The sequence below is a fragment of the Stigmatopora argus genome, chromosome 4, assembly GCF_051989625.1.
Source record: "Stigmatopora argus isolate UIUO_Sarg chromosome 4, RoL_Sarg_1.0, whole genome shotgun sequence".
NCBI classification, from domain to species: domain Eukaryota; kingdom Metazoa; phylum Chordata; class Actinopteri; order Syngnathiformes; family Syngnathidae; genus Stigmatopora; species Stigmatopora argus.
This window is the reverse complement of record NC_135390.1, coordinates 13,682,865-13,707,275: the sequence shown is the minus strand read 5'-3', so window position 1 is coordinate 13,707,275 and position 24,411 is coordinate 13,682,865. Positions and strand designations below refer to the sequence as shown.

At 36.8% G+C, this 24,411-nt stretch overlaps 1 protein-coding gene across 3 annotated transcripts in view; it reads right to left on the bottom strand.

Annotated features, from left to right (window-relative positions):
• cdkal1 (CDK5 regulatory subunit associated protein 1-like 1) overlaps positions 1-24,411 on the bottom strand; it is a 112,129-nt gene that overhangs the window by 63,030 nt on the left and 24,688 nt on the right. For all 3 annotated transcript variants that reach the window (XM_077599452.1, XM_077599450.1, XM_077599451.1), the window contains exons 5-8: positions 16,750-16,846; positions 14,908-14,956; positions 12,115-12,235; positions 3,987-4,090 (exon numbers count right to left, since the gene is read on the bottom strand). In XM_077599452.1, the coding sequence (XP_077455578.1) occupies positions 3,987-4,090; positions 12,115-12,235; positions 14,908-14,956; positions 16,750-16,846 (371 nt within the window). The remainder of the gene's footprint in view (positions 1-3,986; positions 4,091-12,114; positions 12,236-14,907; positions 14,957-16,749; positions 16,847-24,411) is intronic.

Here is a 24,411-nt window from a genome sequence, read left to right as displayed (position 1 = left end):
TTGGGGTAGGGACAAATGTTTGGAAGGAAAAAGCAATGTGAGGAGAGTTTGAATTCATACAAAGGTTTAAAATAAAGGATGAGCATATAAGCCGTACCCTCGATTCAGTCATCATTTTTTGTACGACAAATGCGGCTTATATGCGAGTAAATACGATATTTCTCTTTAGAAAGTAATGATCGTAACAGAGCATTATGAATTATTTGTAAACGGAGCACTCTTCAATACAATGTGATGGATCATTTTTTGGTTACATTATAGTTTGCATTATATTTACTCGTCTAAAAATATGGTCTGGATCAGAAGCCAAAAAGTCAGTATCAGGACATTCCTAATATTGTCATAATAAAAATAATTGCCTATTTTACTGTTTACCATTTCCCCATTATAATTGGTAAGAAATATAAAATAATTCCATGTGTGTTTGGTTTAGCCACAGAATGTTATTTAACAAACACTCTTACACAATGATCAATTAACCCATAAATACTCAATCACACATTAGAATATCTAACCGTGTTTGTCTGGGACCGACCAAAAGCAACCACTGCTTAGGTTCTCCACAGAAAATTCAACATTATCAAAAAGCACCCTTGACTTCATTTTCATTCATGAATAGATTAGGCCACAAACATTTGCGACGAAAGATGTCAGTAAATGTGGCATACATGTGAACTCTGCTATGAGTGTCTGGTTTGAAATTCAGTGGCTGCACAAGCACCAGATAATGAAAAACTGTTGCTGGAACCAAAACTATGCCTGAGCACAGAAAAGCACACATGGTGGCTGGTCTGTTGAAAATAACAGCTTCTCACTCTGTAAGAGCTTCTATCCAGAAATCAATTTTAACCCCTTGCATGAGAGCTTTAGCCTCGGATAATGACTTTGGCTTGAATCCTTTTAGCAAGAGCTCCACATTTCCATGTTTTCCAAGTTTCAATCAGACACGCATTTGACAGGTAATTTACAATGACATTAAGGCATTTAGGGTTGTATGCAAGTGCTGCTAATTTATAAAAACAAAGGACAATGCTATCAATCTGTAACAATCTCGCCGTAACTGTAAAGAATCTCACAAGCTTTGTGTTCTCTGAGAGTATGATTCCAGGAACCAAAAACTCAGTTATTGCCAAAAACATTTTTCAAAAATGGCAGAACCCCTGACCTAATTGAGGATTGTTCCTGGCTAACCTTGGCAGCCTACTCTGCCCAAGTGTTGTATTACCGCAGCAACAGAGGTAAACCGGAGCTGACACCTGTCACAGATGTTGCAGCTAGGCAGTGAGCTTGCCCACATATCTATCTCAGGCTATCTGTCAACTGCCATCCAGCTGATGCCAGTGAAATAAACGGTGTCATTCTTACTGTTTGAGACTGATCGTTCAGTCAAGTGTAAATGACAGAACATAGAAGATGAAACATGGGCACATTGGACATTTGTTTTCCTTGGACAACATAAGCCAGGAGGCTCGTTAACCCTGAATTGGGTTACATTTTATAATTACACTTACCCCGACACAAAATCTGCTATTAATGCCTTGACATTTCCTGTCACATATCCAGCTCATACACTCTTCAGATATTAGCATGTATGGTTATTCTGCAATAGGCTGGCAATTACTTCAGGGTATACACCGCCTACTGCCCGTAGTTAACTGGGATAGGCTCCAGCTCACTCGTGAGGATTAGCAGCGTGGAAAATGAATGAATGCATGATAATTAAAAAGTTGAAAAAAATCCTACTATTTCAAAAGCTGTGTAGTTGCTCACTCATATTCCCTAGTACAAAAAGATCTATTTGAGATAAATCATAAAATGGTTTCAGAGTTACCTAAAATAAACCAATCGATCTTGCAGGTTATATTTCTCTATTCAACATTAAATAACAAGTCCAATTGCAAGCTTTATTTTGTTAGTTTCCATTTGATCCAAATGAGAAAGAAATTGCAAATGGAGACTGTGTGTAATGTAATTCCAAACTGCACAGGGAGCCTTTGCTTTATAAATGTGGCACATGAAGTGTTTAACAAAAAGAGAAATTTCTAACCGGGAGAATTCTGATGAGATAGCTAAAGGGTGTAAGGACCAATTATTTCCAAAAATAGACTCATCACAATTGACAGAGTGTAAGTAACTGTGTTTATGTGAGATGATCATGTTGTGATGAAGTAAATATGTTTTCACAGATATATAAATGAAAGAAAACGAATTTCCAAAGTCATCTCACATTTAGATTTAAGAACATATTATACGACAAAATAGACATTCGGATCTTATGCAGTAAACTTATATATCCCATTAAAAAAGAAAATCTTTGCCAAAGGTACATCCACTGGTTTTTGAAATGGGGTCACCACCCACAGCTTCCTCTTTTTGTGTTCTGAAAACAACAACCGCCACTTGCTATCATGTTTCCTGTGTTATAACGGATCAGTCATACTTATGTATCGCACCACTAAACATCTGACTTTACTTTTATGACAAGTTTAGTTCTTAACCTTAATTTGTAAAATCATATATGATCGCAAACAATTTGCAATGAAGACAGTAAGCATATTTTTCCCACATTATTGGGGTAGAATAGCAACACATTTTCAGTATACGTAAGAAAGCAAGTGCAACAATTTTTTAACAAGAAAACAATGTCCAGATTACTGCATACTACTTGGTACCGTAGAACTGTGCACCAAGTGCAAAGGGCAAGAGATATTCAACCTGCATTGAGTTCGATCTTACATGTGAACACGCACACACCAACATCAAGCTTTCACCAGCTGGTGAGTTCGCCCTTGAATGGCAACCTTCAGGCAATGTTGTGGCATGCAGTTGTTTTAAAGTTTTCTGCATAGCTGTAGCATAAAAAGGTCTCAAGATCATATTTGGGTTATAGCAATTCTTTGCAGAGTTTGCTTGTTCTGCTTGTTTGTGTCGGGTTCAACTGGCTTCTTCCCACAGACCAAAGACTGCCATTTGCATCGTTCAAGTATTTGTGTGTGAGTACTCCACAGTCCCTGGGGGTTGCTATGGTGACACTAGGGATTGAGCTGAAGCACATTACACCCACTGTAGATAATCTTTCAATCAACCGATGATTTATTACTTATGGGTCGTGTTGGACCTTTTAGATCCAAATGCTTGGTGAACTCTGGATAGCCATCTTCGGTTTCAGTATGACATTACATTATTATATCAAACAAGTTCTAAAAATCAATACTTGATTATTTGTTATTGTGAAACAACTAGATTGCATGTGTGACAAGTTAAAATGTCACACATGCACAAAACCTGGCTGCAACTCCCTCAAAAGCTTGAGCTACTTCTGACAAGATTTACACAAAATAAATCCCACGAATGGCATAACAGCAATGGCACTTACTAGGGGAAAATGATATAATATTATTATATTATGAAACAAGAAAGTGATATTCTGGTGTGCCTCACACATGTGTGGGAGTACTCTTACACATTAGATAGCCAGATCAGTAAACTGATTCGCAGGTGTAAATCTGACCCACGCAACCATTCATATGTAGAGCTTTGTTACCAATCCAGGCGTTCAAAGACCGAAGCACTTGGATCTTACACATCACAGACCAATAACCAATTCAAATCGATTCATCCACATATCTCTACAAAGTGGAGATCAACTTGATTAGTTCATGTAATAAAAAATGAATGCACTAAAAACAGGATATGTGTGGTCAATAGGTATATTTGCCCTTGACTGACCCGCCTGGGGGTATTTTTGAACCATGGCCTGCTGTGCAGTAGGGTAGCTAGGAGTCTACTCTTAAGAACCAGATGCCAGGGCAGAGCAGCTGTTCATTTGGCATCAAACCAAGCCAAGTGGATAGGCCCACAAAGCAAATGCACAAAATATGAACATGTGTTAATAAAACCTTCCCATGGTAGGGGTCACACGCAAACTGAAATCAACAGTTAACAATGTTCAAATACAAGAAGGATATGCATTAATATTAACTCACCTTGGAAAGACTGTCGGGCTCTTTCAACCAGCTCGTCTATAGGATAGCTGGCCAGGTCTCCTCTGGCATGCTTTGTCTTGCAGTAGGTACATGCATTAAGGCACCTGGACAAATAGGTAGTATATATGAAAAAGTGTATCTATCAATTGACAAACATCCTTCAATGTTGTAAAATATTGTACATGATTTATGTTGAAAGTTTCAGTTAAAAACTATGACAGATGAGTAAAAAACCTGTTATGACAAAACAAAAGATGTTATAATTCCTACACGTTAAATTGAAAGTCTAAAATAAAGAAAAATGTCTATACAGACATGCTATGTATTTCCCGATCTTAAAGTACATTAGGTGGGATGTATAATCAATCATATTTTTGTATAATTATTCCCTCTGTTCTTTGTTTCTGTGTCCCTCAAGCCCTTAACTGCTTCTCTAAATTATCTGAATAAACAACACAATATACACATAATATTTTGGGGGATTTCATAGTCACTCTTGGACGCAGGCCCAAATAAAAAAAACAGTCGTCGGCATCATGAAGAGCATCTGGCACAGAAATTATGCCAACTAGATCATTTGTGTGACTTTGCGTGGTCATCCCTGACAGAGAAGAACTAAAAGTCTCTGTGGTCACACAAATTGTATTTCACAAAACATCAGTGAACCTCAATTATTTGCACCTGGGGAATCCAAAGACTTTAGTTAGAACATACCTACATAGTTCATAAAGTTTCGATGAAAGAGAATTTGAAGTGTCTATTTCCTTAAATTGAATAGATGTACTAGGTCTCCAAATCCGTCATGCGACAAACTGAATTTAACCTTACTTGTACTACTGGAATTTGAAGCTGTACATTATTATCTTCAGAGTCAGACCTGCTATAGAATAAGTAGAATATGTTGTTTGGTGCTTTCTTCCAGATTTTATCTTTGTCCATTAAGACCGTTCTCAGGGTAAGGGGTTCTAAAGATGAATTAAAAGCATTGTTCCAAAGATGTTGTTTTTACATGACACTTTTCTAATTCAATGTTTCCAAAGCACTCTCAGAAAAGGGGCTAATTAACAAAACAGTGCTTCAGTAAACCTTTTGAATGGTTAACTACATCAAGAAAAGCATGTCACCAAAGGCGATCAATTGAGAAGAAAAATAGTTGTGTATTAAACTGTCTACCCCTGCCACTCTATGCATTGCTTATGCCAGTTGTGGGTACTAAAGATGGCAGCTAGGTCACATAACCTCGATGTGGAGAAAACAGAGACAGATGGGACCCTACAAACACTCACACACAGACACACACCAAAGCCACCACTACCACCACCAGGGGGTCCATCCATCTTAATGTGATCAGGCCCAGTTGAGTGGATCACACCAACATTAATCTCAAGAGACAGTTAGTGGTCTACTTGGTTTTGTGTGTGTATCAATGATGTGCATGTATGTCTGCATGTAACTTTGTCAACGTGCTGCTGTTGAGCATTTGTCCAATATCACGATAACGCATTAGCAGATTTGACATTCCCATCACCCCAAACAAAGTGTGACAACTAGTCAGCACTTTGACACAAAAGGGGATAGAGCAGAGCAGCGTCACAACACGTCGTGTATAAATACAAGTGTGAAGCAGTTTTATGATTAACAATATGCAAGCAAGCGGCCCAGTGGTGCGAGTGGTTAGCACGTCGGCCTCACAGGTCTGGCCCGGAGTCAGCTGGGATAGGCTCTAGCACCCCCAGCGACTCTGAGGATAAAGCAATTCAGAAAATGAGATGAGATGAGAATATGCAAGCATGTATTTCATCAATTTTATTTCCTCCTTTGTTTCTCACATGCACCCCTTCTGTTTCCTTCTGGCTAATTAAACCACAGAGGTAGCTGCTGTAGCACCTGACAACTCTGTAGTTCAATGTGCTACAATGAGAGGGGCTTCCTCCCTAGTGTGTTTCGAGCTGGTTTGTGTGAACGTGAATGTGTGCGCTTCTGAATGTGTGTTAAAAGCACTATTGTGTTGCAGTCTTGAAAAAAGAAAAGCCTGTGGTTTCTCTATACATTTGTAAACGTCCCTTGACATGTGCACACCCATGCACAAAGACACAAGCGGTTTCCTTTGGAGGGACTCCCTTGTGCAGCATCTTAAAAATACAGACTTGGAGACAGTTAAGCAGGAAAAGGTTTTCTCAATGATAAGCACTTATGGTTTGCAGATTAATTAGAAAACTGTTCCATGCATAAACACATTGGACTGTGTGTGTGTGCGTGTGTTAGTTTGTTGACGGGGGGTTGCATGCTGCCAGCTTGAGAATAGAATTATCAAAACAAAGCCTAGACTGCTAAGGCAACTAGGCGAGCTTTTGAATCGTAAAGCAAGGTTATTCAGTGCACTTACTGTTCATACTAAGATATGTTGGGAGTGGCTAAATGAGCAAAAAACTGAAAAACAAAAAAGCTTGCATATGGGCAAAGAAAGCTGAGACTTTTAAGTGTACAGTGAGTCTTCCCAAGTTAGAGTTGCCAAAGAACATGACATGCTCAATGATGAAGTCACATGGAGAGAAATTTATAGAGGATGATTGCTATAAAGAAATTGGCAGGCGGTTTAAATCGTCCTTGCTTGAGGGCATGAGCCTGCCTGGTTGCATCCAAGAGCTGTGGGGAATTTGCATATACATAATTATGCTTTTTTTTTTTAATCTTGGGCTCTAAAGCCGCTAATCAAAAAAGGTTTTGTGCGGGGATAAAAAAGTGAACTTGTTCAAAAGCCACATTGTAAATTATACATAATTATGTACTGACTTGTTTTCTTTTTGGCCAAGAAAAAAAAACACAGATGAATGCACGAATGCTGATAAACAAATATCTAAAAGGTTTTCTGATCAATCTGAATAAGAATGTTGAATCTGTACACAGCTATTTACAGAGCCAAATGCCATAACACTCATGTGTAGGTCAAAGACAACATACTAGCTACCAATTTATTGAATCAAGCCTTTCTACATAAATTCAGTCATGCTACAAAGGAAATTACTTCATATGAATTGATTTAATGTTACAAAATGATCAGTCTTTCAGACAACTACAGAACTCTTTTTATTGTTTTTAAAAAAAAAGAGCAAGAATGTGCACAATGTGTGAGACAAGGTCATGTGAAATCAGGATTTCTGAGTGTTTTCATAACATTTGTTTTGTCTTTAGGCAGACCTCAAGACTATTTTCAGTCTAACATACTATATATATTAAAGCTTTTCTCTAAATCGCTCCTCCATGCATTGAAGGAGCACTTACTAAGACAATGTACATTATTTAATGGCTAGTATGGGGAAGGCAAGAAAAGAAAACTAGAAAAGACTGAGCACGTGTTGCCATTCTTGTGACTTGCATGCAAAGGACTGTGTTCAACCTTAAGTTTCTCAGCGTGTGTCTCTCTTGTTTCTACTTGCTATCATTTGAGGTGAGCTGAAACAAAACAGGGTAACAAGAGAAAACTACAGACCAATGCATCATCCAACAGAATCAAAATCCTCATCGTAAGACATACAAAAGACGGTCACGCTTTATTTGATTTTGCTGGATGACTCGTGCAAGCTGCGTAACAATTGCAGTCCCTTCTTGGATAGTCACCAGTCAACAAAAACTAGCTCAAAACAACCAAAATCATCATAGCCTTACTGCTGCTGTTTACTGATGTTGCAAACAATAGGCAGACTTCAAAATGGACACAGGGAGACTACTGCCACTATTGATCCCATTGCAACTTCTCTACCTGCCAAAGTCAACATGACAAAGGGGGTGCTGACGTCAAATTCAGAAGTTCATAACTTTTAATTAACTTGGAAAATGTCAATGTTTGGAGGGTGATATTGGAAGAAAACGGGTATTAGGCACAATCTCTTGTGTGAATAATGTGCGCACATGTAAAGTGTGCTTTCCTGTGACACCCTGGTGTTAATTTGGTTACTTGGGGGTTCTGTAGCGTAATGTCTTGTAATGATATACAATCTCATTTTGTCCAAGGAGACGCATCAATCTTTTGGATTTACTGCAGGGAGTACAGGCTCTCCTGGTAATTGAGGGAGGGAGATGTGTTTGTGTTTCATTGTTTGTGTGTGCGTGCCTGTGTGTGTGCTTCTGCGTGCGTGTGTGCATGTGTGCGTGTGTGTGTGTGTGTGTGTGTGTGTGTGTGTTTGTGTGTGTGTGTGTGTGTGTGCGTGCTTGTGCGTGCGTGCGTAGTGTGTCTACCATGTCAATTTGTGTGTTAAACAGTGGGAAAGAGGGAAATGGAATAATATGTTCAGACCAGTGGAGCTGAAAACTACCCATACATATGTTTGATAAACATCAGAAAGGCCACTGTGCTACACTGCCAGAGGAGGTGGAGGTGTGGCAATCTACCTGTGTGTGGGCTGGTATCTATGGTGAGAATGAACAAATTATTAAATGTTTTTTTTGTTTTTTTTTTTACTTTGGTTCACACCGATCTAATTTAAAGAGGCATGCCATTGCCCTCTACTCTACCGGGAACTGTTTTACTTAATAATCATAGCCGATCTATCAAAGACTTGAACTTGACCAATGACTTAAGAACAACTTTTCAAACTATGAACTGACTGCAGCACATGAATGAAAAACTATATACAGCATATGGGGCCAAAGTGAACTACAATATAAGATGTCCAAGTGGCGAAAGGAAAAATAAAATAGTATTATAATTATAAAACAAGAAGGAAAGAAAGCTTAACCCACCAAGCGTGGTCCATTTAGTCTTTAATGGAGGCAACGCACCTTACGAGCAGTTAACCTCTGGACATTTGTCATTGTGTCTCACTTGTCATCATTTTAAAGCGTAAACTATTTATGAATTATATGAATATAATGTCTTTTTACACAAGATCCATTTTTATTTCAGCTGAATTTAACATTTTACTGATTTACATTTTATAAAATAATCTTTTAATCTTCTCTAAAATCATTTCATACAAGGAAACCGCTTGAGAAAATATATCCTCCCTATCTTCCTTGCATGGTGCACCGTGCCTACTTATGTGCCTGGAGGACACAAATGGCGAAGCTAAATATCAGTTTATTGTAAAAGGCAAAGGATCAAATAGGACTATTATTGCAATAGGAATGTAAGAGATCATAACCACTGAAAATGTAACTAACTAGAGAGAAGGGAAGGGGCACATAATGAAATGAAATGAGCTTTAACTGTGGAACAAATGGCTTTTTTATGCTTGAAGTCCATTGGCAATGTTTCACACAAACAAACAGCAACACACACACACAACATTTAATGACCCATTCTCACTGAGTGGCTGTAAATTCCTGGTTTATGATGCAAAAGCATCCCAATTCAGCTTGCTCACAAAAGGACTTTTGTTGATGCTGACAACACACATATACCCACACACACACACACAGATAAACACTGTAAGAAGGGGACCCTTAGAGTACCCTAGGGCAAGACACACACAGTTACACATATACACTAGCTTAGCTAATAGCATTGAGTGTTCTAAAACTGGGATACAAAACAGGGCATTAGAAAGACAAGTGCAGTCCTTTTTTTACTCCGGCTTAGAACATTTGAGCCATGAACTCTGCCCTCAGGCATGTGTGTTTGGTAGATGGACCAAGAGAGAAAACAACATGAGAAACAACACTTAAAAAGGGTATAAATGAAAACTAAATGTCAAAAAAACATGATCTAATATCAAAGCATGCTTTATTTGTAGGAGGCACACTGATAAAGCAAGATGTTTTGAATCCCTCTTTTGCTTCCTATGGTGTCTTGCATTAATTAGTAATGAACATGCTTAGAAAAATTTGGCAGTGATTATCTGAAATCCTGATTGACAGTAAGTTAGCTAGAATATAGAAATAGGTTATGTTGTTAATACATCATCAAAAGTAGTAAAAGCTAATAATGGCCAGAAAATCATGAATATTTTTGTTCCAATGGAACATGTTTTGAGGTGTTGTTTGATGGACCCCAAAATGTGGTCATGTTGTCTTTCAAAAAGAGTTCACTGAACCAAATTCATAATAGACCAGGGAGAAAAAGCTGCCAGTATTCCTTTAATACAAACCCCAAGGCATTCAAGTGTTGGCTGGCCTACAGTGTTTTTGATTCTAACCCCTCTGCTGAGGATAAAACTAATTTAGTGGAAGGGTGGTAAGAAAATCTAATTTGGATTTAATAGGTGAAATTGAAATTAATATGCTACTTAATGAAAGTCATATTGTGACTCAATCGGGCCAGGGAATTCAATTTCCATTAATTTGCCCCAAGTATAAAAACTATTCCATGTTGTTGGTGCACCTAATGTATACAGTGAGTGACCACAAAATAAATTTCATAAGGTACAAATTCAACAATTAAAGAAAAACAATTACTGTACATTAAAAATGCTGTCATAACGTGTAATGACAAAGAGTAACTATAAGTTAATGCCACTGACTGTGAAAGCAAACTTTATCAGAATACACAAGGCATTAATGCAGGTTCAGTATAACATTTGTTGAAAAAGAAGAGTACTTTAATGTCTCTTGTCAACTTTCTAAATTTTCTTATGAGGCAGGCGGTTGGGCAAAAGTTGGGTCTGCTCACCATGTGCATGTTGCACAAAGATCTCTTGTTTTGCCTCCTAACAAATGTCACTAATGTCGTCACTACTTCAGAGAAGGATTTAAAATGGATTAGCTATAAACAGAGCAAATAAAGAACACACTGTCTCTCTCGCATATAATTTTATATCAGCAGAGTCTGGTGAAACTAGGGACACCAATCGCTGACCAAATTATACAAAAGCAGATGTTCAGCATGGATTTGCAACAACTGTTCATGTAATCCTTAAGTTTACTAAAAGAGTTCCAATATAAAAAAATAAAAAAATCATGGGGATTTAATTTTCACTGTAATGAACCCTCTATAAAGTTAAATGAATAAATAAATACATTAAATTATATACAGCAGCGTAAATGATGAGACTGCAAATGTACTCTAGCAAGCAAAAACAACCACATTTGACTTGACTAAACCTCTAAATTATATGTATGATATTTTTGGTCATGTGTTCTAGATGGAAAATTCTCATATGCTTCATTAATGTCACACTCTTAATAACAATGTTTCACTCTAGTGCTTAGGGTGTAATAAATGTCACTTTAAAAACTCAAGGTTAGGTAAGAGAAATTTAGTTTCCAATTTCGGTTAAAATGGATGAGAATAAGTACAGTTTTAGTCCCTGAAGTTATGAGACCAATAAATTACTGAACACAACAACTGTAAGATGTAAAAACAATTTACACAAGTGGCCATAAAAAAGTCAACGGAACCATCAGAATAAGAAGCATTGTGTTTACAGTCACTTCATTTCAATGTTTCTTGAGTGACAATATTAATACTATACTGATGAACCACGAGGATGTGCCCAAGAATGACTGATGGATTATCGTACCTCAAACACAAGCTCAGTGGAATTTGTCTACACAAAAAGCTTTTAAGTAGCCCTCTGGGAAATGTAGTATTTGTAAACAGTGTGAAATTAGCTCATGATTCATGTCTTTAAATTAGGATGCTTGTATGCATAACTGCACAAATACGTGGATAAATTGTTATAATTCTTTTTTTTTTTTGTAATCCTAACAAGGCATGTTTGAAGTTGACACGTAGAATAAAGTCCCACGATTTGATGAAATGTCATGTATGGCATTCACATGGTCATGTTCTCTATGAAACAAATTCTTAAACTGCACATTGAATTTGGAGAATACAAGAAAAACATTGATTCGCAAAAGCAAATAAAATACGTACAAGTAATTCAAAAACATTCTTTGTAAGATGGTTAAACGCTAGGAATGGATGAGTGTGGACGGCCATTTGTTACCAATAATGCCATTAAGTAATTTGAGCTTTTAACACTTGTTAATTTAAATATAAACTATACATCAAGAGTTTCTATTACTTTTTAACACATTTCTGATGTAACAGTGGACACACTTCTGAGGCTACTCAATAAACACTGAGCGTGATGTAGCAGACAGCTGTATATAAGATCTCTCTCAAACTCTAGATCCCATACGTATTAGGATTAATTTCACATAATAATGAATGTTTGCTTTGTCTTACCCTGTGTTAATGGAGATGATTTCAATCAGTGGGTTTTTCCTTATCTTGGGTAAATCAAGTCTGGCTCCACCTAGCCTCCGGCCTCCATCTTTCTTCTGGCCCAAAAGACGAACTGAGTGACCTAACCCCGCAAAAAACAAAATCAAAATTAGCATTAGGTGAATTCTAGGATTCCACACTACTTATGTATCCTCACAGAGCAAATTAATTTGGTTATTTTCAGTCAGCCACTGTAGCATATTAAAATTAAATTAAAATATTAAGGGCCACCTCAAACTAAGCAAGGTCAAATGCCACCAAAAAGAACCAGCTTGAAAACAAACTCTTGCTTATTGTTTGACTAACAACATCTAGTGACAATAACTTCACTCCCTTATGGGGTTTTGAGGCTCCAAATGTATTATACTGTACATTCTTTAATTAAATTACAAACATGAGGTGAGATTGTCAGGGATAAACAAAATTGGCCGAAGACAGGAAATGGCTGAGAATAAAGACAAAATGTTACTCCTGTAAGGGGGGCTTTTGCCAATGCTCAGTCACTTCGTGCACTGACATTGCATTTCAGCAACAGAGACCGCCAATCTGTGGCCCTTGTGTGGCTCTATGTTTCCTATTTTCCCCTGTTGGATTTAAGGGGGGTTCTCTTTTAGGGGTTCAGATCCTTGGATGTCATAGTTGTCTATCAGCTGTGAAGTCTTTTGAGACATTTGCTGTGATTAAAGGCTAAATAAATAAATGTGACTTGACTTGTAGTTTGTTATGCACTTGTAAAACATGAAGAAAATTACACGTTAGACACCAAAACATTTGATTTTGTGTGAAAGAGCATGTGCATTTTTAAAATCTGTTTCACGTGCAACGTTGTAAATCGGCGATGCCATTCTCTAGCGCTCAAAAATTCAAATCACAACTGAACATATAAAAGGTATTTATGAAAACAAGTTTCCGGAACCAGCAAAACAGTTAAGCTCCTCTGAAATGGGGAAACATGTAAATGTTGTTTTCAATTGAAAGGATCCAGCACGCTGGGTTCTAGACTACAGAAGCTATTTAGAGGGAAAAAAACTATACAAACATGGCAAATAAAAATCCATAACGGAATCAAACAGTTACATGTCAGTGATGTTCAACCTTTATTGTGAGGAAATGGCATGCTGTGGGATCTCCTTTCTAATAGCCTTATCGAAAGATGTGTGTGAGATGGAGGCGCTGAGGGATGGAATTGTCTTGCTGTTTCCATCCGCTTTACATGGGTCTCATGGGAAGGTGGACTCAGGGCAAGAACCATTGCTATCATTGGTAGATAAAAATTACTATAAGCCCCTGGGGAGGACAAAGAGCCAATCATTGAGGCGTGACTGGTCGTAATATCCCAGTACAAGCGAGGAAATGAGAAAACGCCAATCATGGAAGAAGCATGGACATTTGGCTTTCTTACAACTAGCTTCTGTATCTGTGACACCAGAAATCTGTGTAATTTTATATTAAGATATTATATGTTGTTGCTTTTGTTAAGTGAGTCATGATCAATTCGTTGATCCAGTCACTTAGTTCATATACACGTTTTATATTATAGTAAAATGTATCTATAAATATGATTAAGTTTAAGCCATATTGAATTTGAATTTATTTTGTATCTGTATTTTTCTTCAGATTACTTTCATATATTATCTTGAAGCTTCAATTAAAGTAATTTAATCTTTTTAAGGATTGAGCAGGATTGGCGGGCTCACAATATCTTGTTAGAGTGGGAAAATTTAACAGTTATCCAATCTCTCATTTCAAAATATCCATCTTAGAGGGATATATTGCTCCCATTTTATTTTTATTCTCTAACTGCCTTCGTCTTCCCCACCCTTCAAATGTCCCTGCTTTGTCTCCTTTGTTCACATCTCTATAAATATATCTTGACATAATCCATCCACTCATAAATGTCTCCTATAACTTGTTGGTGAGGAAAGGAAAGAAAGGGGAGATGGAAGGCAAGAAGATGAATCCATCACAGATGGATGTTGTATATGATGGCCAGATAGATGGTTGGATCACAATGGTAAGAGCTAAAAGGATGACCTGTTGACCTAGAGCTGATGTCTCATAAGTGGCGAGGCTCCTGTTAGATTGGAAAGTATCAGCAGGGTGGGGAACATTGGAAATAACGGACAAAGGTGGTCAAAGAGAATAGCAGGGTTAATTAATGTTTAATGGTAGTCCTGTCAGCATAACACCTACATTGTATTGGAAAATGTTGTTAATTTGGCAACAAGCCTTGGAAATGCATCACGAACACACAACACATTCTTATCAAGGGAAAAACATACTGTATAGCCATGATGCTTTACAGGAACAAGCCTCACAATCACATTTGTTTTTGTCATTTTCAGATAAGAGGTCAATAAGCATCAACATTTTAAATTGGTGTGAAATGGGTGAACTTTGTTTTTGTCCCTGAACTGTCTTCAGTTTTAATCTTGATCTTATTTTGAGTAAGGAACACGATAACTGTTTATCCTGGTGTAATATGGATCATGAGGTCATATTGATGCTATATAGCCTCTGCTCTCAATTTAAGTAGATGCATTAGCCGGTCTAACCTTCTGTGCCCCAATTTCTGTATCATAGCACATATATACACTAAATCCAAACTGTTTCTAAAAGCTATCAGTATAACAGGTGAAATTGTATCATCTGAGGCTGTAATGTCAACCAGAGAAGATCAATATCCGAACAGTAATAAAAACATGGCTAGTATCGCATGGGTAGGGATATTTTAAGTTATTTATATTCAAATACCTTTAACAGCTTCATCCACCACTTCTACCACTCGATCAATCTGTTGGACCTAAGACAACAAAGGCAAAGACAAATTTATTGATACCAAGCTTCCACATATTCGAAAAAAAGCCTAATACTGCCAAATATAAACATAAGATGTCTATTTTATAAACAAGCTATGCATACAAGTACACAAAGTGCACAGTCAAGTGTAAAGTAATCAAATAAAATTGTGTTTTGTATTCAAAATATGGATAAAAGACAAATATGTCCTAGGCAGCGCATAATTTCTACAACTGCTGGTGGGCATCATTGAGTTTCCATCAATGTTTGAGTCAGTGCTATTAAACAGTACATTTAGTTTCCACCTGTAAAACAATATGTGAGCGAGGTATGGCTCAGATTTAAAAGTGGCCATTAAGTTCTTGGAATGATGCCATATACATCTCTGTATGTGGCAGTATAAACCATTGTGCAATTGTTATAAGGCAGTAATTTGCATTATACCACATTTGGCATGACCAAATTGGATTGAAAAAAACAAATTGGTAGGGCAAAATAATTGCCCAAGTGAGCATTGAAGACAGACAACATAGCTCCTAGGATCAGTGGGACACACAAAACCCACTACCACTATAAGGTGATGACTCATCAGGGGGCAAATATAAAGACGACAAGAAAGAAAATGCTAGGTGGTACAAAAACCTGCGCAGAGGGCTGAACGTATCTGTTGTTTACAACAATTGCTTCCACACTGTAATTCTCTGATTATTAAGCCAGCTTGGTTGTTTGTGTGTACAGACCTGTGTGATGCAGCTAAGATAAAGGATGTGACATGTCTGGTTCAAAGATGTGAAACACGGTGGGCTTGCGTGACTGTGTACTGGGGATAAAGTTTTTTCCTGTCATTCATTTCACAGCATCTTTTGGCAGCAAAACAACATAACAAACAACGCGCATAATTACACAGCTCATGTGAACAGGAATGAATTAATTTTAAATCATTCTAAGGCACCCTGATGTAGCCGTTAAGATGATTCACTAAACAAAAATCCACCACTAGTTATTTGAATCTGATTTTCATATACCACCAACTGTCACTACCAGTGTCTGTTTTGATAAGAAGGCATATGAAAGAAATGTGCATGCACTACTACGCTTTGGTCTGTGATTGTTACCATATGTGCCCCTTCATGCATGTGAGTTTTTGTCTGTCCATTTGTGTACAGCCGTGTGTCTGTATCAATGCAAAATCCAATCTAGTCATCACAATGAAAGGCACAGCAGTGGCAAACTTCCCAGCTGTTTCAGCCTCGCCCTGAAGGCATACACACATGCAAGCTTGTTTATCTGAATGTAATTATATTATACATATTGTACATGCCACTTGAATATGATTTGAATGTAATTATGTTACATAGCAGCATGTTTACTTAAATGGAACTGCATTATTCATGGAGATGGACACTTAATGCAATATTTGTGATGTTACTCCCAAACACTCAATTTGAAAGTGATAATATTCAGGACTGAATATCAGGTTGATTGAAATGTTTTGATAATTTTAAGAAAAGTAGTGCAGTTGTTTTACCTACTTCAACTTCTACCTCAAAGCCCACAGTAAAATAATTATAAAGTACTTGATGCGGAGTGGAAATGGTCCTGTCATCATGGGTGTGCTATTGATTCACTTAACCGCAGGAGTGGTTATAGACCAGACTCGGCATGCCGCGAACCAGGTAGAAATGCCATGTGGTTCCTTTTTTACTTTGTATGAGCTGAACACTTATCCAAAACATTATTTACTTTAAGACTTCGCTTACATGAAGATTCATGCTTTGAACTGTAAAACACACATACCCCAATGATGCTGAGCCCTTTGAGATAGTCCATTCGAGGTTGGGCTTGAGGAACACAACCGGCTACCACCACCTTTTTCTCTTGCTCTTGGGCTTTTCTGCAAAGAATAAAAACTAATATGAAATAATACATTTACAGTTTAAAGGAAATTACCATATAACGCCCGAAAATGTGCTCCACAGCTTTCACTGATAAACATGCTCATAAATAACAATGTCCAGCAATAACTGGTTCTTTCCACACAAAAGAATTACATTTAAAGTGAAAAATTGCAGTCACTAATCTTTTCATTAGATATGTTAACAAGATGCCTAATGGTCCTCTATTTGTTAGTAGATTTTTATTTACCACATTTTGATGTTTTAATTCAGAGGGGCAGTAAAATAATATGAAGGTTTTCTTACCAAAAGTAATATTTAACCCCATAAAAACCAAACCATTAAATTGACAAAAAACATCTAATTATTTGTCTTTGCAAAATATATATAATATATGTAGTATGATACAATTGGGGGCAAAAATGCTCCATATAACGCAAATTTGTTACATCATGTCACAGCACTCAAAGATATTTTTTTCCGATTAGATTATGTATACAATGCATGTATACATGGTTGCATACATTTGTTTTGTTTTTTTAGAAGAAAAAATATGACTGCTCAAAAGATTAGTCGTCATTTTTTCGCCATATAAAACCGCATTCTGAAATAGTACCGAGGTTTATGTCAGCTTTATGATAAATAAATACAAAAGTAGTTTATTCACACCACAGGATATCATACTTCTGTGCATATGGACAGTCAACTGGCAAAGTCATAATCTATTAATGTAAATCTGGGAAAGTAACCAATTATTCACAGCTAAAAAAACTACCAATAAAATATACAGTGTACAGAATGCTACATGGCGAAGCCACCAACAATAGTAGGCGTATGACCGAGGTAAGGGGGGCTTATGGGAGTGTTTCCATGTCACCTCCAGTTAGCGGCAGTAAGATTTGAGACATTCGGTCTGTCTGACAAAAGCTTTTGGAGGCGCTGCCCAGACTCCACCATGAATCATTAATAATGAAGCCTCCTGACAGCTGGAAGTAGAAAGGAAAGGATGAAGGGAGAGATGGGGCACATGAATGTGAGGGAGGAATTAAGAGGATAGAAGAGGAGGAGCAATAAAACTGGATGCAAACTGTCAGTTGTGTTTTGGTTCAGTGTGTGTTTGTATTCTTCAGCAAAACAAAAATACTGATTTGGAGGTATATGTGAGTTTGGTTTTTATGTTTTCAAATCAAATTCAGAGCAGAAACAAGTGAAAACAAACTGTAGGAAAAGAGTACTGTAGTGGCTTTATATACATTTTAGCATCTTTTTTTCTGAAAATGTAAACATGCTTGTTAGTCATACACAACATAAAATTAAGCACATGGGTATAAAGAAATTTTGGCTGCAGCTTCTATTGGTCATGTAATATTAAGCATGTTTAACAATCACACAAACCACTGCTTTCTTATTTTCCTGCAGAACACTATGTATGTTGCTAAGTACTCCAGGCAATAAAAATCTTCAGTACATTTCATGTATAGCTGTGTCTAACATTAATTCTTTTTGAGTGGTGGCTTTATAGGGCTACTATCAGCCAGTATATGGCAACCTGTCAGAAATAGTACAGGCCGCATATAGTTAGGATATAATATGTTAAGTCTGAATGATTTATTATTTAAGCCTTAGTGAAATATAGATGTTTATTAAATATTTAACATTTGATATCCCAACTACTAATATTGAAAAATTTACAGAATGGGTCACTGAAGCTCAGTGATTCGATGTATTGTGGCATAAATGATCAGATGAACAGGATGATTGATTTTAATTGATTTTAAGATCTTTTTTTAATAACCTTTGTTTTTTGTCATTATACCAGCATTTCCGGAAAATCCGCACTGTCAAGTTATAGTTGGTGGTCTTTTTTAATTGCCTCTGCTAACAAATAGTTTATTATTATTATGTGGCTGACTGGATCTAATTTGAATATTTAATCTGAAAATTGGTGGGTGCATCAGTGGGTAAGAGTGAAGGAGGTAAGTAAAGTGAGGGTATGCTTCTATAATAAGGTGCAGTGAGACATCCCATTGACACATATCTGGACCTTCCTGTGTGTATTTGCATGCAAGTATATCTGGACAGCCCAAATTCCTTGGCATCCTGCCCTTAACATCTTTAGCAACCATCAACTAACTGTGTTGCTGCTTTTAATCTTATGAAGACCACAGGCATAAACGCACAAACATATGTGGAATTAACAAATTGTCTCAAAAATACAGTAAACTTGCATAATAAAGAAGGCAACTGCTTATGCATAGATGCATGTATGTATATGAATTTATGTTTTTATGTATATATGGTAAGGAGCGATTTGCTGTACATAGTTTTTTAACAGCTGAGTGGACACAGTGAATCAGTCAAATAAGACCAGACTAAATGTCTCACTCAATTGATCAGGTTGACTTGGACAAGCCCTTAATGTATATTCAATGTTGAAACACTCAAGGCAAAAACATAGTGCTTGACCTATATAGAAGTTATGCCAATGCTATAAGAAAATGTCAAGTGAAGACACTATTTGAAACCAAGTCTGCTGTACAGCCGTAAACAAACTGTCTAGTTGTTACAAAACAAAATGCAATACATCTCCCTGACATGAAAATTGAATGGCATTTTAAAAATACAATTAATAGAAGTCTCGTTTGTCCATGTCAAAGTTATAGTTCTTTCAGGGATTCAAATTCCAATTAATTCAAAATCCCAAAACATAAAACAAATTTGCTTACAAAAAAAACGCTTCAAAAATGCTGTTGTAGGTGACCCCGCTCTAAATAATTTAAACATTCAATCATTTTTTTGTATTAAAGTGAGTCATGTGCGGGTGCCACATCAAGGAATGCTCTGTTAAGTATAACAAAATTCTCTTTTACTTCTGTTGGTTTCTAAAGAGAAGTAGTCCAATTCATCAGATATATTAGCTGAGTGGTGTTTCTGAAAACACAGGTAAATACTGGATTGGATCCCATATTATGCCCAAATTCAATAATGTCTGATACTCAAAAAAATGGTATATTTCGGATATTTGTCCCAATACAGCGTATAAGATCAGGAAAACACTACACTACATAGTTGTCTTCTTTTTAAATGATAATGAAAAAAATGGGGAAAAATTAAACCAGGGTCAGAATACATATTTATACTTGGTTAGAAAAATCCACAAAAAATCCAATGTCTGTTGTTCATAAGGAAAAAGAAAATCAATGCTGACAGGTATTTGTAGACTACTACACAGACACGACAACCTTAAAATAGTTTGGAACACCTGTCATGACAATAAGAGATTTGAGGTTTGAAAAACGTAAAGAGAGAATTAGATGTTGAGCTAAACATTTAGTAATCACAAATTATTTTCCTGGATAAAGCCACAAATTGTGCATTGCAAGACAGCTGTCAGCAAGAAATCCCCAAATGTACAATTAATCAGTTGGGCCAAGACTGCAAACATGAATGGTCAATTATTTCTTTGGATTAAGAGAAAAATTTATGTGAAAATGTTAAAAAGGAATACATACAGTATAAACACTATATTACAGCATTGGTTATTATTTTGAGGGTGTTTTTTTTCTTTCCATAGTTGATCAAGGGCATTTTTAACAAATTTAATAGAGCGAAATAAAGAGACTCCAATGACAGCTAAATAGTGTGTAAGCAAATATATGCAAAATTGCATGCGATTGCCTCCCACATCTTTATAAACATGCCAGAGTGGCCTCAAAGGCGTGTGCGTGCGTAGGTTGATCCCAAAGTGGAGAGAAGTAGAGAAGTAAAGTGAATCCTTACCAGCCTGACAGAGGTGAAAGGGCATTCTTGGATGAATGAGTCGTTGTAAAGTTAGTTCAAGCATAAACAACCATGATTGGTTTCAAGATCATGAATTATTACAAGTGAGCATTTGTTAAAGTGGAATGGCACATGCTCAGTGACCTGGGATGCATCAACAATCTTGGAAAATCAACATTTTCCTCCTAAACTTACCCAAACACAGAATGCAATTTTTGTCATAGATTAAAAAGACAAGCATGTGTTAGTCTGAAAATATTTTAAAGGCAGGGCCTCTGCAGGTCAGGCATTGGAGTTATACAAAGAACATCTCTACTTGTTATGATTGATTGTAATCACAATATTCTTAAATAAGTTACCCTTTATACAATACTTAATTTCAGGTATTGAGGCCTATGAAATATGGTATGTGAAAATATGTAGCGTTTGGGGGCAATGCAAACTTAAGGAATCTCATTAAAAAGCAACAACGTCTAAACATTCATTCAGGCCACTAATTTCCCCGGCTGATGCCTTCTCCCAAGTGCAGCCTCATGTAGCTCCTCAGTGGCTCATCAGTCCTTCTAAAAGGCCGTCTCATTTAACCGCACAGCCTTATTTATCCTAAATCGCGTCATTTTAAAAGCCTAGATACTGTTTCCACACAGCCAACTGTCTGATCAAATTTCTATGCAGAAGCCCCATTACTTGAATGTTTTTTTAAGTACCTTTTTAGTCCCATGTGAATAATTGCTTGACCAATTAAAATGAAGGTTCAAGGCGAGGTTTGAAGTGTGGTGAACTCTTTGGGGGGGAAATTGCTGAACGAGAATGGGATTTTTTTTAATGCATCTGGCTCTCTAGTAAAAGGATAGTGAATATTTTAGTTGGCGATTTATAAAGCAGCCTCCATTTCTTTGTTGACCCAAATCGCTTTAATTCAGTAATGCTCAAGATTAATAAACAGAATGTTTCTGTAAGATCAAATTAAATGAGATGAATAAAAAATCCATTTACAATACATTTTAATCTTACATCATGCTTTCAAAACTGAAGTAAAAGGGTTAAGGGGGGAAAAAACTATATCTAATCGCGGTTGTTTTGTTTTAATTCAGTGCTGTGCAAATGTGCTTTCCCTGATCCAATGCCATGCCTTCATGTGGATTTTTGACCCTGTTGCAGCCACATTACCACAATCAACAAGTTCACATTTATCACACAATTGACGTCTTTACATCAGCTCGCCTCATCTTTGTCAAACAAAGCAACATGCTGTCATTTATTTATATTTATATCCCGTTGTCTGGTTCTCTTTCTCTGTGAGCAGCACTTATACAAAGTCCCCTCGAGCTTTCACCATAAGCCATTTAAAGGTCAGAAGTTCTACTGTCAGTCTGCATGACTTAATGTATATCAAGCATGTCTGGAAGCTTTAACATATAGATGAATGTGACATCCACAGGGAACCCAAGTGTCTTATTTCTAGGTCTTAATCAGTGTATGTTATTTCTAACTTTCTCAAGAGATACGGATGTCACTTCTCACCCTCAAGGTGCATGAGCGATAGCAACATTTAGGGGGAGTAAACGTGGCCTGTAATATCGTCCAGCTAATTAAAGGCATTTGAGTAAGGCAGCCATTTCCAGGTCAATGCTGATATGGCAAACAATTTAGAGTTTGACAATGTGGAAAAACACATCTTAGCAGGGACATTGCATATGGATGTTCCTTGGATTAATTAATTTTAACAAGAAAAACATTTTCAATGAAGCCAGTTACTTAATGCTCTGAATTGCTCTGAATAAACTGTCATGTATGCATTCAGAGTTCAAGTGTGTTTGCTTAGTTTTGCAAGCTCTGTACAGTCTTTGTTGATGAACAGATCCTGGTTAATCAGGTTTCAGATTCAGTTTAGTGGTGTATCATTTTTTCTTTGTGTTCACAGTATATAAAGATAACTTGATATGAACACAGCAGCTGCCATGCTAGCTGTTAACGCACACACACCTTTGAGTCAGTCATGTCTCTAATACCTTCTCACACACAACACAATGCATTAGTACTGTGTATAATAGTAAAATTTATGAATCTGACAAATCTAAACAAAAAACTAGACAATGAAAAAAGGTTCTTGTCTTTCTACTGCATTTCTAATCTTTGTACTGTTTATGTATATGAATCAGTTTCATAGAATTCAAATGAACTAGCGAGGATGAGAGACAGGTGGTGCATGCGTGTATGGGGGTGTGTGTGTGGGGGGGATTTAACGTTGGGCCATTGCTCTGTATGCCAACTGCCAGATCAACTACATCTCACACTGACTTCGATTCCTTTCAGATTTGGTAACTTTCTGACATGAAATAGGAAATTGCTGGTATAGAAAATTGTCAAAATTTTACAGGGCCAACCACGCATTTGTCAAGCTACTCCTTCTAAAGGTCAAGTTAGTTTTCTTTTGCATCAATGCAAATCTGCTATTGATTTCGATTTTTAATGATACACCATCGAAGATGGCTTAAGTACTTGGGCCAAAGGTTGTTTAGGTGTTCTACTATACATTGTCCTTTCCCTGTAATGTAATTTTAGTAGGGGAAAAATAGTTTAAATACACTGCACAAATTAAGAAATCTCACAACAGCTGGTTGCATGAAAAGGATTTGGCAAAGTAAAATGTTTGGCAAAGTAAAACCAATTTAACTGCAAGAAAAATGACCTCCATTTTCACTGACAGCTGGTTATTATGAACTCCCACACACAGTATGTTGTTGCTGGTCTGAGAGAGAAAGTAAGATGAGAAATTATTATGGTAATAGTAAATAGTGAGAGGAGAAACGTGTTAAGTTTTAAAAGTACTGTAGTTTGAAAGCATTTATTAAATCCATGCCTAATCATTCAGTAGTTTACCAAAACAAGTGTTTATCATTCATAAAAAATATCAAAAAAATTACACTTATTTATTAACATTTCCCCTTTGGGAATTTCATGATGATATATGGTTATATCAATAAACAATTTGACTTGATCTGTGTAATTTTTTTAAATATGATTTCTGGAAATGGTGAACTTTGGACTAAGACACTTATTTCTCAAAAATGCAAATCCCTTTGCAGTAATTCTAGCATCAATGGTTTTTACGTCTTTTAATAAGATGTCTGTGAAGAAATCACGTGACAAGTACATCCAACCTCCCACTGAGGGATTTAGCTTTCCCTCGTTTCATAAAAGCTCATGCAACATTGAGACTCCTCCAGAAGGAGAGAAAGCTATTAACATGAAACACTGATAATCCTGCCATATCCTAAAGGGCGACTGCAGACTATATTAAAAAATATATACTGTATCTACTTCCCCTCGACTCACAGTCAAAACTGAAGTGAGTCTAACAGATATTAAAAATTATCCGTTCAAAGAAAGGTTGGTATCACACAACACATTTTTCAGCACAAAAGCATGTGTGTGTATGCGTCTGTGTGTGTGTGTGTGTGTGTGTGTCCGAGCAGCCCCTGAGTTTTAATACTTTTTCATTCATTTTCTGAACCACTTTATCCTAACAAGGTTTGCGGGGGTGCTGGAGCCTATCCCAGCTGACTTTGGGCACGACGCGGGTGACAACCTCAATTGGTGGCCAGCCAATCGCAACTTTTAATACTTTATAATATTTTAACATTTCTACTGCTATATTTGTCACATTCCTTAAGAAGTAAAAACGGCCAACATGCCCCCAGTACACTCTTAAGCATGGACGAAATCATTACCGAAAAAAAACTTCAACTCATTATTAAAAAAATGCAAATTTGACTTGGGA